The sequence below is a fragment of the Dendrobates tinctorius genome, unplaced genomic scaffold (genome assembly GCF_039654945.1).
Source record: "Dendrobates tinctorius isolate UK_male_01 unplaced genomic scaffold, ASM3965494v1 ptg000341l, whole genome shotgun sequence".
Lineage (NCBI taxonomy): Eukaryota > Metazoa > Chordata > Amphibia > Anura > Dendrobatidae > Dendrobates > Dendrobates tinctorius.
In genome coordinates, this window is record NW_027362007.1 from 2,540,294 (window position 1) to 2,557,195 (window position 16,902).

At 45.2% G+C, this 16,902-nt stretch overlaps 1 protein-coding gene across 2 annotated transcripts in view; it reads left to right on the forward strand.

Moving 5' to 3' along the window:
- Window positions 1–16,902, forward strand: part of ACSL5 (acyl-CoA synthetase long chain family member 5) — a 47,886-nt gene that overhangs the window by 13,576 nt on the left and 17,408 nt on the right. For both annotated transcript variants that reach the window (XM_073562134.1, XM_073562135.1), the window contains 6 exons: window positions 6,869–6,968; window positions 10,456–10,634; window positions 14,759–14,791; window positions 15,206–15,257; window positions 15,540–15,613; window positions 15,901–15,978. In XM_073562134.1, coding sequence (XP_073418235.1) covers window positions 6,869–6,968; window positions 10,456–10,634; window positions 14,759–14,791; window positions 15,206–15,257; window positions 15,540–15,613; window positions 15,901–15,978 — 516 coding nt within the window. The remainder of the gene's footprint in view (window positions 1–6,868; window positions 6,969–10,455; window positions 10,635–14,758; window positions 14,792–15,205; window positions 15,258–15,539; window positions 15,614–15,900; window positions 15,979–16,902) is intronic.

Sequence of the window (16,902 nt, forward strand, 5' to 3'; positions counted from 1 at the left end):
CCTCCGTCTCCAAGACTTCTCTCGTGCTGCTCCAGCTCTCTGGAATGCACTTCCCCAGACGATCAGACTGATACCTAGCCCTGACCTATTCAAGCGCGCTTTGAAAACCCATCTCTTCAAAGAAGCCTATCACATCAACTACTCAGCAAGCTAACTTTGCCCTGTTCCCTCCTTCCAAATATTATTCTGAATCTGCACCCTACTATTCATCTGTCTCCACACCCTTCATGCACATGATAACTGCACTTGATACTTGTCTATTGCGCTTAAACACACGGGCTGATGACCGGATCATGCAGCTTTATATGAAAATCCCTATTATAATTGCCAGACCTGAATTAACAAGCATTTCTCACCTACTGTGTCCCCCCATTTCCTTGTAGATTGTAAGCTTGCGAGCAGGGACCTCACTCCTAATGTCATTGTTTGAATTGTCTTAACTTGTATTGAATTTATTGTCTGTACATGTCCCCGCTTAATTGTAAAGTGCTGCGGAATATGTTGGCGCTATATAAATAAAAATTATTATTATTATTATTATTATTATCAGCCATTACTGGGGGAGGAGACTGTAGGATCGGTAACTGCAGTCTATTGCTCCCTGTTATCGGCCATTACTGGGGGAGGAGACTGTAGGATCGGTAACTGCAGTCTATTGCTCCCTGTTATCGGCCATTACTGGGGGAGGAGACTGTAGGATCGGTAACTGCAGTCTATTGCTCCCCGTTATCAGCCATTACTGGGGGAGGAGACTGTAGGATAGGTAACTGCAGTCTATTGCTCCCTGTTATTGGCCATTACTGGGGGAGGGGACTGTAGGATCGGTAACTGCAGTCTATTGCTCCCCGTTATCAGCCATTACTGGGGGAGGAGACTGTAGGATCGGTAACTGCAGTCTATTGCTCCCTGTTATCGGCTATTACTGGGGGAGGAGACTGTAGGAACGGTAACTGCAGTATATTGCTCCCTGTTATTGGCCATTACTGGGGGAGGAGACTGTAGGATCGGTAACTGCAGTATTGCTCTCTGTTATCGGCCATTACTGGGGGAGGAGACTGTAGGAATGGTAACTGCAGTCTATTGCTCCCTGTTATCCGCCATTACTGGGGGAGGAGACTGTAGGATCGGTAACTGCAGTCTATTGCTCCCTGTTATCGGCCATTACTGGGGGAGGAGACTGTAGGACAGGTAACTGCAGTCTATTGCTCCCTGTTATCGGCCATTACTGGGGGAGGAGACTGTAGGATCGGTAACTGCAGTCTATTGCTCCCTGTTATCGGCCATTACTGGGGGAGGAGACTGTAGGAACGGTAACTGCAGTATTGCTCTCTGTTATCGGCCATTACTGGGGGAGGAGACTGTAGGACAGGTAACTGCAGTCTATTGCTCCGTTATCGGCCATTACTGGGGGAGGAGACTGTAGGAACGGTAACTGCAGTCTATTGCTCCCTGTTATCGGCCATTACTGGGGGAGGAGACTGTAGGAACGGTAACTGCAGTCTATTGCTCCCTGTTATCAGCCATTACTGGGGGGAGGAGACTGTAGGATCGGTAACTGCAGTATTGCTCTCTGTTATCGGCCATTACTGGGGGAGGAGACTGTAGGATCGGTAACTGCAGTCTATTGCTCCCTGTTATCGGCCATTACTGGGGGAGGAGACTGTAGGAACAGTAACTGCAGTCTATTGCTCCCTGTTATCGGCCATTACTGGGGGATTAGACTGTAGGATCGGTAACTGCAGTATTGCTCTCTGTTATCGGCCATTACTGGGGGAGGAGACTGTAGGAACGGTAACTGCAGTCTATTGCTCCCTGTTATCAGCCATTACTGGGGAGGAGACTGTAGGATCGGTAACTGCAGTATTGCTCTCTGTTATCAGCCATTACTGGGGGAGGAGACTGTAGGATCGGTAACTGCAGTCTATTGCTCCCTGTTATCGGCCATTACTGGGGGAGGAGACTGTAGGACAGGTAACTGCAGTCTATTGCTCCCTGTTATCGGCCATTACTGGGGGAGGAGACTGTAGGATCGGTAACTGCAGTCTATTGCTCCCTGTTATCGGCCATTACTGGGGGAGGAGACTGTAGGATCGGTAACTGCAGTCTATTGCTCCCTGTTATCGGCCATTACTGGGGGAGGAGACTGTAGGATCGGTAACTGCAGTCTATTGCTCCCTGTTATCGGCCATTACTGGGGGAGGAGACTGTAGGATAGGTAACTGCAGTCTATTGCTCCCTGTCATCGGCCATTACTGGGGGAGGAGACTATAGGATAGGTAAATGCAGTCTATTGCTCCCTGTTATCGGCCATTACTGGGGGGGAGGAGACTGTACGATAGGTTACTGCAGTCTATTGCTCCCTGTTATCAGCCATTACTGGGGAGGAGACTATAGGATAGGTAACTGCAATCTATTGCTCCCTGTTATCGGCCATTACTGGGGGAGGAGACTATAGGATAGGTAACTGCAGTCTATTGCTCCCTGTTATCGGCCATTACTGGGGGAGGAGACTGTAGGATAGGTAACTGCAGTCTATTGCTCCCTGTTATCGGCCATTACTGGGGGAGGAGACTGTAGAATAGGTAACTGCAGTCTATTGCTCCCTGTTATCGGCCATTACTGGGGGAGGAGACTGTAGGATAGGTAACTGCAGTCTATTGCTCTCTGTTATCGGCCATTACTGGGGGAGGAGACTGTAGAATAGGTAACTGCAGTATTGCTCCCTGTTATCGGCCATTACTGGGGGAGGAGACTGTAGGATCGGTAACTGCAGTCTATTGCTCTCTGTTATCGGCCATTACTGGGGGAGGAGACTGTAGGATAGGTAACTGCAGTCTATTGCTCCCTGTTATTGGCCATTTCTGGGGGAGGAGGCTGTAGGATCGGTAACTGCAGTCTATTGCTCTCTGTTATCGGCCATTACTGGGGGAGGAGACTGTAGGAACGGTAACTGCAGTCTATTGCTCCCTGTTATCAGCCATTACTGGGGGGAGGAGACTGTAGGATCGGTAACTGCAGTATTGCTCTCTGTTATCGGCCATTACTGGGGGAGGAGACTGTAGGATCGGTAACTGCAGTCTATTGCTCCCTGTTATCGGCCATTACTGGAGGAGGAGACTGTAGGAACAGTAACTGCAGTCTATTGCTCCCTGTTATCGGCCATTACTGGGGGAGGAGACTGTAGGATCGGTAACTGCAGTATTGCTCTCTGTTATCGGCCATTACTGGGGGAGGAGATTGTAGGAACGGTAACTGCAGTCTATTGCTCCCTGTTATCAGCCATTACTGGGGAGGAGACTGTAGGATCGGTAACTGCAGTATTGCTCTCTGTTATCAGCCATTACTGGGGGAGGAGACTGTAGGATCGGTAACTGCAGTCTATTGCTCCCTGTTATCGGCCATTACTGGGGGAGGAGACTGTAGGACAGGTAACTGCAGTCTATTGCTCCCTGTTATCGGCCATTACTGGGGGAGGAGACTGTAGGATCGGTAACTGCAGTCTATTGCTCCCTGTTATCGGCCATTACTGGGGGAGGAGACTGTAGGATCGGTAACTGCAGTCTATTGCTCCCTGTTATCAGCCATTACTGGGGAGGAGACTGTAGGATCGGTAACTGCAGTCTATTGCTCCCTGTTATCGGCCATTACTGGGGGAGGAGACTGTAGGATAGGTAACTGCAGTCTATTGCTCTCTGTTATCGGCCATTACTGGGGGAGGAGACTGTAGAATAGGTAACTGCAGTATTGCTCCCTGTTATCGGCCATTACTGGGGGAGGAGACTGTAGGATCGATAACTGCAGTCTATTGCTCTCTGTTATCGGCCATTACTGGGGGAGGAGACTGTAGGATAGGTAACTGCAGTCTATTGCTCCCTGTTATTGGCCATTTCTGGGGGAGGAGGCTGTAGGATCGGTAACTGCAGTCTATTGCTCTCTGTTATCGGCCATTACTGGGGGAGGAGACTGTAGGATAGGTAACTGCAGTCTATTGCTCCCTGTTATCAGCCATTACTGGGGGAGGAGACTGTAGGATCGGTAACTGCAGTCTATTGCTCCCTGTTATCGGCCATTACTGGGGGAGGAGACTGTAGGATCGGTAACTGCAGTCTATTGCTCCCCGTTATCAGCCATTACTGGGGGAGGAGACTGTAGGATAGGTAACTGCAGTCTATTGCTCCCTGTTATTGGCCATTACTGGGGGAGGAGACTGTAGGATCGGTAACTGCAGTCTATTGCTCCCCGTTATCAGCCATTACTGGGGGAGGAGACTGTAGGATCGGTAACTGCAGTCTATTGCTCCCTGTTATCGGCCATTACTGGGGGAGGAGACTGTAGGAACGGAAACTGCAGTATATTGCTCCCTGTTATTGGCCATTACTGGGGGAGGAGACTGTAGGATCGGTAACTGCAGTATTGCTCTCTGTTATCGGCCATTACTGGGGGAGGAGACTGTAGGATCGGTAACTGCAGTCTATTGCTCCCTGTTATCGGCCATTACTGGGGGAGGAGACTGTAGGACAGGTAACTGCAATCTATTGCTCCCTGTTATCGGCCATTACTGGGGGAGGAGACTGTAGGATAGGTAACTGCAGTCTATTGCTCCCTGTTATCGGCCATTACTGGGGGAGGAGACTGTAGGAACGGTAACTGCAGTATTGCTTTCTGTTATCGGCCATTACTGGGGGGAGGAGACTGTAGGACAGGTAACTGCAGTCTATTGCTCTCTGTTATCGGCCATTACTGGGGGAGGAGACTGTAGGATCGGTAACTGCAGTCTATTGCTCCCTGTTATCGGCCATTACTGGGGGAGGAGACTGTAGGAACAGTAACTGCAGTCTATTGCTCCCTGTTATCGGCCATTACTGGGGGAGGAGACTGTAGGATCGGTAACTGCAGTATTGCTCTCTGTTATCGGCCATTACTGGGGGAGGAGACTGTAGGAACGGTAACTGCAGTCTATTGCTCCCTGTTATTAGCCATTACTGGGGAGGAGACTGTAGGATCGGTAACTGCAGTATTGCTCTCTGTTATCAGCCATTACTGGGGGAGGAGACTGTAGGATCGGTAACTGCAGTCTATTGCTCCCTGTTATCGGCCATTACTGGGGGAGGAGACTGTAGGACAGGTAACTGCAGTCTATTGCTCCCTGTTATCGGCCATTACTGGGGGAGGAGACTGTAGGATCGGTAACTGCAGTCTATTGCTCCCTGTTATCGGCCATTACTGGGGGAGGAGACTGTAGGACAGGTAACTGCAGTCTATTGCTCCCTGTTATCGGCCATTACTGGGGGAGGAGACTGTAGGATCGGTAACTGCAGTCTATTGCTCCCTGTTATCGGCCATTACTGGGGGAGGAGACTGTAGGATCGGTAACTGCAGTCTATTGCTCCCTGTTATCGGCCATTACTGGGGGAGGAGACTGTAGGATCGGTAACTGCAGTCTATTGCTCCCTGTTATCGGCCATTACTGGGGGAGGAGACTGTAGGATAGGTAACTGCAGTCTATTGCTCCCTGTTATCGGCCATTACTGGGGGAGGAGACTGTAGGATAGGTAACTGCAGTCTATTGCTCCCTGTTATCGGCCATTACTGGGGGAGGAGACTGTAGGATAGGTAACTGCAGTCTATAGCTCCCTGTTATCGGCCATTACTGGGGGAGGAGACTATAGGATAGGTAAATGCAGTCTATTGCTCCCTGTTATCGCCCATTACTGGGGGAGGAGACTGTAGGATAGGTAAATGCAGTCTATTGCTCCGTTATCGGGAATTACTGGGGGGGAGGAGACTGTACGATAGGTTACTGCAGTCTATTGCTCCCTGTTATCAGCCATTACTGGGGAGGAGACTATAGGATAGGTAACTGCAGTCTATTGCTCCCTGTTATCGGCCATTACTGGGGGAGGAGACTATAGGATAGGTAACTGCAGTCTATTGCTCCCTGTTATCGGCCATTACTGGGGGAGGAGACTGTAGGATAGGTAACTGCAGTCTATTGCTCCCTGTTATCGGCCATTACTGGGGGAGGAGACTGTAGAATAGGTAACTGCAGTCTATTGCTCCCTGTTATCGGCCATTACTGGGGGAGGAGACTGTAGGATAGGTAACTGCAGTCTATTGCTCTCTGTTATCGGCCATTACTGGGGAGGAGACTGTAGAATAGGTAACTGCAGTATTGCTCCCTGTTATCGGCCATTACTGGGGGAGGAGACTGTAGGATCGGTAACTGCAGTCTATTGCTCTCTGTTATCGGCCATTACTGGGGGAGGAGACTGTAGGATAGGTAACTGCAGTCTATTGCCCCCTGTTATTGGCCATTTCTGGGGGAGGAGGCTGTAGGATCGGTAACTGCAGTCTATTGCTCTCTGTTATCGGCCATTACTGGGGGAGGAGACTGTAGGATAGGTAACTGCAGTCTATTGCTTCCTGTTATCGGCCATTACTGGGGGAGGAGACTGTAGGATCGGTAACTGCAGTCTATTGCTCCCTGTTATCGGCCATTACTGGGGGAGGAGACTGTAGGATCGGTAACTGCAGTCTATTGCTCTCTGTTATCGGCCATTACTGGGGGAGGAGACTGTAGGATCGGTAACTGCAGTCTATTGCTCCCTGTTATTGGCCATTACTGGGGAGGAGACTGTAGGACAGGAGACTACAATCTATTGCTCCCTGTTATCGGCCATTACTGGGGGAGGAGACTGTAGGATAGGTTACTGCAGTCTATTGCTCCCTGTTATCAGCCATTTCAGGCCAGGGAGAAGTTGACTGTAGTGGCCCTTTAAGACAAAATGATACATTGTTACTGATAAAAATTTGAAGGTAAAGTGTAGATCTGCAGAGGACAATTGTTAACCCCTCATCTCCCCGGCAGGTGGTGATTGCTGAGCTCGCCTGCTTCTCCTACTCTATGGTGGTGGTTCCTCTTTATGACACTTTAGGAGCAGAAGCCATCGTGTTCATTGTTAACCGAGGTGAGTGACTCAAGGGTCCAAGCTGGTAGCAAAAACAAAAATAGGGAATCCTGCTGAAAATCCTGAATCCTGAAAAAAATAGTGATCAACCTCTTTAATCCAGCTCTGGTGTAAAATAAGATAAATACTTAATAGAAAGCAGCAGCTTAGAGGACAAGTAATGAGCAGCATAGCTGTGAATCCAGCTCTGGGGTGACATAAATATTTTACTAGAAAGCAGCCTCTTTCAGCCCTGGGGTGACAAACATTTAACAGAAAGGAGAAGCTTGGAGAACATTTAACAGCAGTGCGCAATGTTTTAGCTGTCAATCCAGATCTGGGGTAAAATACAACATTTAGGCTCCGTCCACACGTCGGTTCTGACAGTCCGTTTGTCTGTTCTTTTTATGAAACAGAGAAAGGCTGTAAGTGATCTGTTGCATTAGTTATGCAGATGGAAGCAGAGGACATATTGATTATTTTAGGGGCTGATTGTGTTCCATTTTTAGAATAAAATATGTATGCAGAACTTTCTCTTCCATTACAATAAATGGATCTCAGATGCAACCTGTGAAAGTCAATGGGAGTAAAATAGTGTGAGGGCAACCAGGGCTGTAGTCGTGGCTCTCAATGGGGACTGCTTTAGTGCACGCTGGCCCTCCGTCACATACACACATGTCCCAGCGGTAGCATACTTTTTTGTCCGCTTTCCCATCTGTCTGGATCCTCTCTGGTCCGTTGGGGGTTTCTTTCTTGAGGTTCCACACAAAGAGAGAACAGTCAAATTCCAGCTTAAAACAAATGATTTTACTCAGTTCCTTTCTCAGCTCGTCCAGTTCACATTTAGGTACAGCACAAGATACTTCACAACACACGACATTTTCTGTTCCTGTGCTGTCCCTCACTTCTTCAGGAATATCGCAGGGTCGCACCATTGTCCCCAATACTGCAGCATTCTGTCTGACCAGTCTGACTATTTTTCGGAGTTCCTGGTCCGCTTCGCCCCGGACACGCAGGCGTCTTCCTATATAGCTGAACGCCACCATGAGAAAGCTGCTCTGTATTCTTTTGCTTCACCAGCAATCGTTACTCCTAGGCCCTGGACGAGCTGGGCTCCTTTACTTAAAAAAAGTTGCCCTGTCCTCCTAACACTTAACTAATTCCTATCCTACTCTTATAGCTTTTCCTACAATGCCTCCCTTTAGTGGGCTAAAAAAAAGCACTACACTTTCCCTACCCTGTAATACAATATACGTACATATATTACACTACACAACAGCACATATAGCAGCATTTCATTTCATATTAAATTTACCAGCTGTCCAGGGACGTACAAACACAGACAAGGGAGAGTGGGCAAAGCCAGCACCTGCACACCCCTTACAAAAGTACGGTCAGTGAGTCTCTCTGCTTCTCCCTCTCACTACTCCTTCTCTCTATATATATTTCAGTATGCAGCTGTAATTTGATCCCTCAGTGAGCTGGCAGTCTGTCTTGTCTTGAGCTGAATTTCTGACTTTCATAGTGGGTGATGAGTTGAGGAGGCAGGGGCGAGAAAAGTGACTCATAAGTGGAGAAAGAAGCAGATTTCCTTGATAATATATCATACAAAGTTTCTTATATTGCTTGTGTTACTTTTTTATGCAGTTTGTTGAAACGATAATGACCATTTAAGCTGTGAGAAGTGCAAGGTCTGCAAGGGGATTTTATTATCTGGCTTTAATAAAAAATGTTAATATTCCCTGACGGCAAACAGGAGTCTTGAAGATAGTGAGAAATTGTAATACAAAGTATAAAAGGAAGCAGGGCATCTATTTACAAATGAGTCGTCCCCGATCCCCTATTCGACAGCACTCCTTAATCTCTGGGAGAGACCTGTAGATTATATCCTCCCTCACTGTATAACATTATACAGTCCTGGCCAAAAGTTTTGAGAATGACACAAATATTATATTTTCACATGATCTGCTGGCCTCTGGTTTTTATGTGTGTTTGTCAGATGTTTTTATCACATACAGAAATATAATTGCAATCATATTATGAGTAGCAAAAGGTTATATTGACAGTTAGAATGAGTTAATGCAGCAAGTCAATATTTGCAGTGTTGACCCTTCTTCTTCAGGACCTCAGCAATTCTCCCTGGCATGCTCTCAATCAACTTCTGGATCAAATCCTGACTGATAGCAGTCCATTCTTGCAAAATCAATGCTTTTATTTTGTCTGAATTTGAAGGTTTTTGTTTGCCCGCCCGTCTCTTGATGATTGACCACAAGTTCTCAATGGGATTAAGATCTGGGGAGTTTCCAGGCCATGGTCCCAAAATCTCTATGTTTTGTTCCCTGAGCCATTTAGTTATCACCTTTGCTTTATGGCAAGGTGCTCCATCATGTTGAAAAAGGCATTGTTGATCGCCAAACTGCTCTTGGACGGTTGGGAGAAGTTGCTCTTGGAGGACATTCTGGTACCATTCTTTATTCATGGCTGTGTTTTTAGGCAAGACTGAGAGAGAGCCCATTCCCTTGGCTGAGAAGCCACCCCACACATGAATGGTTTCAGGATGCTTGACAGTTGGCATGAGACAAGACTGGTGGTAGCGCTCACCTGGTCTTCTCCGAATAAGCCGTTTTCCAGATGTCCCAAACAATCGAAAAGGGGATTCATCAGAGAAAATGACTTTACCCCAGTCCTCAGCAGTCCACTCCCTGTACCTCTTGCAGAATATCAGTCTGTCCATGATGTTTTTTCTGGAGAGAAGTGGCTTCTTTGCTGCCCTCCTTGAGACCAGGCCTTGCTCCAAGAGTCTCCGCCTCACAGTGCGTGCAGATGCACTCACACCTGCCTGCTGCCATTCCTGAGCAAGCTCTGCACTGCTGGTAGCCCGATCCCGCAGCTGAAACACTTTTAAGAGACGGTCCTGGCGCTTGCTGGTCTTTCTCGGGCGCCCTGGAGCCTTTTTGGCAACAAGGGAACCTCTCTCCTTGAAGTTCTTGATGATGCGATAGATTGTTGACTGAGGTGCAATCTTTCTAGCTGCGATACTCTTCCCTGTTAGGCCATTTTTGTGCAGTGCAATGATGACTGCACGTGTTTCTTTAGAGATAACCATGGTTAACAGAAGAGAAACAATGATGCCAAGCACCAGCCTCCTTTTAAAGTGTCCAGTGGTGTCATTCTTACTTAATCATGACAGATTGATCTCCAGCCCTGTCCTCATCAACACCCACACCTGTGTTAATGGAGCAATCACTGAAACGATGTTAGTTGGTCCTTTTAAGGCAGGGCTGCAATGATGTTGAAATGTGTTTTGGGGGATAAAGTTAATTTTCTAGGCAAATATTGACTTTGCAAGTAATTGCTGTTAAGCTGATCACTCTTTATAACATTCTGGAGTATATGCAAATTGCCATTAGAAAAAATGAAGCAGTAGACTTTGTAAAAATTAATATTTGTGTCATTCTCTAAACTTTTGGCCATGACTGTAAATACTCTGTGCCGCTGTGTCCTACAGCCGATTTATCCCTCATTGTCTGTGATAAACCTGACAAAGCTGCGATTCTGCTCCAAAACTCTGAGAAGGGACTCACCCCCAGCCTGAACATCATCATTGTGATGGAAGAATTTGGCAATGACCTGAAGGAACAAGCTGCAAAGTGCGGAGTGGAGCTGCTGCTGATGAGCGATGTGGAGGTATGTGACATCACTCCAAAACACAGCTCACCTGTGCAAAATAATATTAATTATACAGCATCACTGAGCAGCGTAGCTGTGAATCCAGCTCAGGGGTGAGATAAAGACTTGTTACAAAGCAGAAGCATAGAGGACGTTATACAGCAAGACTGAACAGCGTAGCTGTGAATCCAGCTCAGGGGTGAAATAAACAGTTACTACAAAGCAGCAGCATGGAGAAAATTATACAGCAGGACTGAGCAGCGTACCTGGGAATCCAGCTCTGAAATTAGATAAACACTTAGTAGAAATCAGCAGTAGCATAGAGATAACAGGACTCAGGTCACTGACAAGTTATTTACAATGCACTAAAAGGCGAGATTATATTGATAAATATGGGAACAGCTGCATTTTATTATTATAATATATGATATACTCCCAGACTCCTCCCCTCTATTTTTGCTCCTCCCCTCTATGCTGTAATTTTCTGAAAACCGTGTTTTGGTACCTGTAATTATAATCTCCAGTCCTGCCTGTAGAGTTATCATCTTTCTTTGTATTGACTTTCTGCTGGGCTGATGCTTATATGCAGCTAATCAAAGCAGACCTGCAGTGTAAAGCATGGGGGAAGAGCAAAAGCAGTTTTCTCTGATGAGACAGGAAGTGGCATTTAGGCTATGTGCACACGGTGCGGATTCTGCTGCGGATCTGCAGCGGATTTGGCCCTGCGGGTCCGCAGCAGAATTTGCTGCGTTGTACAGTACCATTATTTCCTATGGAAAATGGAAACCGCAGTGCAGACGGTGCGGAATTTTCCACGCGGTTTTTGCTGCGGTTTCCAATCCGCAGAAAGAATTGACATGTCATTTTTTTCTGTGGATTCCGCTGCAGTTTACCATCTCCTCCATTGTAGAGATGATAAACTGCAGGGCAAAACCGCAGGCTAATCCACAGATAAACCGCAGGTCTTTTGACCTGCGGATTTATCTGTGGATTTTGCAAAACCCGCGCGGAAAAATCCACAGATCAATCCGCACCGTGTGCACATAGCCTTAGACTACCTCAGATGTGAATTGACAATGAACCTGAGCTGGAGTTATTGACCACACGTGTATCATAACGGAGCTTAGCTGCAGTGTAAGGCCGGGGTCACACTAACCGATGCAAAATACGGTCCGTAGTTTACAGGCGTAATACGGATGAATGACCCCTAAATAGTGCTCCGTAGGTCATCCGTAAGCCAGGTGTGGTTGTGTATTTTGCGCATGTCAGCATCCGTATGGCATCCGTATGGTGAGATTTTCTCGCCGCCTTGCAAAATGGACATATAATGGAGCCCTATGCCAGGGTTTATAACAGAAACGAAATAATAGATATAGACACATAGAATGCATATATATATATATATATATATATATATATATATATATATATATATATATATATATATATATATATACACACACACACAAGTCATTGAGATAAACATATATATATATTTATATTTCACAAACTTCTTCATAGCAGAATAGCCGCTAATTAAATTGCCGGCTTCTATCAAATAATTCCCCAACCCGACATGAAATGACACATAGTTTACATTCAGTAAAGCATTTCATTTCATGTTTTTTTATATGTCCCTGACTAATAATTAGATGACGGATTGTGTGCAAAATTTGGGAGTTGTAGTTGTTATATTAAGGGGTTAATTCGTTTTTAAAAAATGCGTGGGCTTCCCATTGCCCTGTAGTGGTGGCGAATGGGTTAATCTAACAAAGCGTTAATGTCACCTTACAATCGAATGGTGACATTAACCCTTTGTTAGATTAACCCACTCGCCACCAATATAGGGCAATGGGAAGACCACGCATTTTTTAAAAAAGAATTAACCCCTTAATATAACAACTACAACTCCCAAATTTTGCACACAATCCGTCATCTAATTATTAGTCAGGGACATACAGTTGTGGCCAAAAGTATTGCCACCCCTGCAATTCTGTCAGATAATACTCAGATTCTTCCTGAAAATTATTGCAAACACAAATTCTTTGGTATTATCTTCATTTAATTTGTCTTAAATGAAAAAACACAAAAAGAATTGTCCTAAAGCCAAATTGGATATAATTCCACACCAAACATGAAAAAAGACGGTGGACAAAAGTATTGGCACAGTTCGAAAAATCATGTGATGCTTCTCTAATTTGTGTAATTAACAGCGCCTGTAACTTACCTGTGGCACCTAACAGGTGTTGGCAATAACTAAATCACACTTGCAGCCAGGTGACATGGATTAAAGTTGACTCAACCTCTGTCCTGTGTCCTTGTGTGTACCACATTGAGCATGGAGAAAAGAAAGAAGACCAAAGAACTGTCTGAGGACTTGAGAAACCAAATTGTGAGGAAGCATGAGCAATCTCAAGGCTACAAGTCCATCTCCAAAGACCTGAATGTTCCTGTGTCTACCGTGCGCAGTGTCATCAAGAAGTGTAAAGCCCATGGCACTGTGGCTAACCTCCCTAGATGTGGACGGAAAAGAAAAATTGACAAGAGATTTCAACGAAAGATTGTGCGGATGTTGGATAAAGAACTTCGACTAACATCCAAACAAGTACAAGCTGCCCTGCAGTCCGAGGGTACAACAGTGTCAACCCGTACTATCCGTCGGCGTCTGAATGAAAAGGGACTGTATGGTAGGAGACCCAGGAAGACCCCACTTCTTACCCCGAGACATAAAAAAGCTAGGCTGGAGTTTGCCAAAACTTACCTGAAAAAGCCTAAAACGTTTTGGAAGAATGTTCTCTGGTCAGATGAGACAAAAGTAGAGCTTTTTGGGCAAAGGCATCTACATAGAGTTTACAGGAGAAAAAAAGAGGCATTCAAAGAAAAAAACACGGTCCCTACAGTCAAATATGGCGGAGGTTCCCTGATGTTTTGGGGTTGCTTTGCTGCCTCTGGCACTGGACTGCTTGACCGTGTGCATGGCATTATGAAGTCAGAAGACTACCAACAAATTTTGCAGCATAATGTAGGGCCCAGTGTGAGAAAGCTGGGTCTCCCTCAGAGGTCATGGGTCTTCCAGCAGGACAATGACCCAAAACACACTTCAAAAAGCACTAGAAAATGGTTTGAGAGAAAGCACTGGAGACTTCTAAGGTGGCCAGCAATGAGTCCAGACCTGAATCCCATAGAACACCTGTGGGGAGATCTAAAAATGGCAGTTTGGAGAAGGCAACCTTCTAATATCAGGGACCTGGAGCAGTTTGCCAAAGAAGAATGGTCTAAAATTCCAGCAGAGCATTGTAAGAAACTCATTGATGGTTACCGGAAGCGGTTGGTCGCAGTTATTTTGGCTAAAGGTTGTGCAACCAAGTATTAGGCTGAGGGTTTTTCATTGAAGACAAATTAGATAAAGATAATAATAGCAAAGAATTTGTGTTTGCAATCATTTTCAGGAAGAAACGGTATGTAAAACATGTGTCATTTCATGTCGGGTTGGGGAATGATTTTACATGAGCCGGCAATTTAATTAGCGGCTATTCTGCTATGAAGAACTCTGTGAAATATAAATATATATATATATATATATGTGTGTCACAATGACATGTGTATATATATATATATATATATGTATTCTATGTGTCTATATCTATTCTCTCGTTTCTTTATTAAACCTGTCAGTGTGAGTTTACTGTATCGCGCACTGAATTGCCGGCTTTTCTAAAAGACACCGGGTGCGTATTGCTCGCAGGTCACACGTGTGGTCCGTGTGTAATCCGTATTTTTTGCGCACCCATAGACTTGCATTGGCGTAATACGGGCGTAGTACGCTGACAGTCCCAGCATGCTGCGATTGGCACGGACCGTAGAATACGGCCGAGAAATATACGGCTGTTGGGAGCTGCCCCATAGAGAATCATTGGTCCGTGTGTAATGCGTGCTTTTAACGCCTCTCACTCGTCCGTATTCCTCGCCAGTGTGGCCCCGGCCTAAAGCAAGAGATGAGCCTTGACGGAATAGGACGTAGAAACAAACAGTGAGGGACTTTTAGTCAACTGACTAGTAATTAAAATATTGAGAAGATTTAAAAAAAAAAAAAAAAACATAAATGTGATCAGTAACATGTTCTGTTTTTTTTTTTTTTTCAGTATTTAGGAAAAGAGAACTTCAAGAAACCTGCAGTAAGTGAAAGATAAAAGCTGAACCGAAAAATCCTGGGGCAGCAAATCAATGTTATTTTTTGTATCATATAAAATGTCATTCAATATTCCAATATTTTATCTGTATCAATTTGGTTTACAAATACTGATGTAAAATCCTGACCACCTACTGACCGAGGCCGAACAGTTAGCGTTCCGATTGACCTTTCAGTGAAATAACAAATTCCTTCATTTTTATTTATATTGTAAAAGAATAACATTGATTTGCTGAAACCAAAACATATAATCTTCTTCTCCATCCTAAAATGTAGGAGGCGGCTGTGTAACCTGCAAGATCTCATGATTATTAGCTACAGATATGTGATAGACAGGCGATATTTTATGTTGATTGCTCGATCTGTTGAGATACTGTTCATTCGTCTTTCGTTCTTTTAGCCCCCCAGTCCTGATGATTTGTGTCTGATCTGCTTCACTAGCGGAACAACAGGTAATATTATAGAATTATATATATATAGTATAATTATTGGGAAAAGCAGGCGCCCCTTTATTGCTGCAGCTTCTTCCTCGTGTCCCAGTGAACCCAACAGAGATACTGTGACATCAATCCCAGGGGCTGATCCCAGGGGGCAGACGCTTGGACCACCCTGGGAATGACGGTGTTTGTTTCTTTATGTTGCTACATTGTTTTACATTAGTGGATTAAGTGGATGATCCCAAACTGTAATGAGACCTGTGTGCTGCGCCATCCTTATACTTACCCTTCCACCAGGTGATCCCAAAGGGGCGATGCTCACCCACGAGAATGTTGTAGCTGATGCCAGCAGCTTCCTTAAAGCCACAGAAGTAAGTGACTACTCAATGAATCCCATCAAAAGGGTCTAACATCTATCTATCTATGACAGCTCATATTGCCACCAGCGCATGTGGGATGTCACCCAGCTTTCCTATTGTCCTGACCAGCAGGATTACATAGGACTGGAGAGGAGTTAGATGTGACGGACGTGTTTCTGTACTGGCCGTGTAACCTTGATTATAGCCCAGGGTTGTGTGGTCAGATTTATTCAGCAGCTTCAGTTGTGTTCCCTTTTTACCACTTTTCACGAACCCTTTACCTTTGTCGTACTGTACAGAGCACCTTCGCCCCAATGACCTCGGACATTGAAATATCTTATCTGCCGATGGCGCACGTGTTTGAGCGGGTGGTTCAGGTAAGGACTCTGCTCGGTGCCAGGGCTCAGGGTGTCATTGTGTAAGACACCGTCTAACCTGCGGCCACCGGAAACTCAACAGCATTGCGTCACGCTACATTTATGGTCTATAATACGATATATGAACTGATGTCTATGAGCCAAAATGAAGAGCTGTTCTGGTGGATCCGGGAGGGGATATAATAGTTCGGTGTTTGAGGTCACAGGAGATGCTTTTTGATCTCCTTTGATAATAATTATTATTCTAAGTCTGTTAAAGTTAGCATCCATTATAAATAATATTATCCTTATTTAGACAGTGGACTACCCTCAGAAAATCAACATACATAATTCCACATATAAACTCTCATAACATCAAATCAAATCCATAATGGCAAAGAAGGAGGTATAGTTAATCAATGCTAGATGAATCCACAGCATTAACCCCCATACTCTACTATACAATGTACGAGTGGAGCGACCAATGTATTAATAACAACCACCAATAAGGAGTTTTTAAATAGATGGAGACATAATGTAGATACCTTATAATGTGCTATATGTAATCCAGCCGCTGTCCCCTGCGCCCCGACGCGCGTTTCACCCTACTGCTTCTTCCGGGGGCGGAACTCCTTATTGGTGGTTGTTATTAATACATTGGTCGCTCCACTCGTACATTGTATAGTAGAGTATGGGGGTTAATGCTGTGGATTCATCTAGCATTGATTAACTATACCTCCTTCTTTGCCATTATGGATTTGATTTGATGTTATGAGAGATTATATGTGGAATTATGTATGTTGATTTTCTGAGGGTGGTCCACTGTCTAAATAAGGATAATATTATTTATAATGGATGCTAACTTTAGCACTAGTGGATTTATTTTACATACAGTGGATTGATATGGGCCGTACCCTCAAAATATCAATGCATTTTTTACCTATG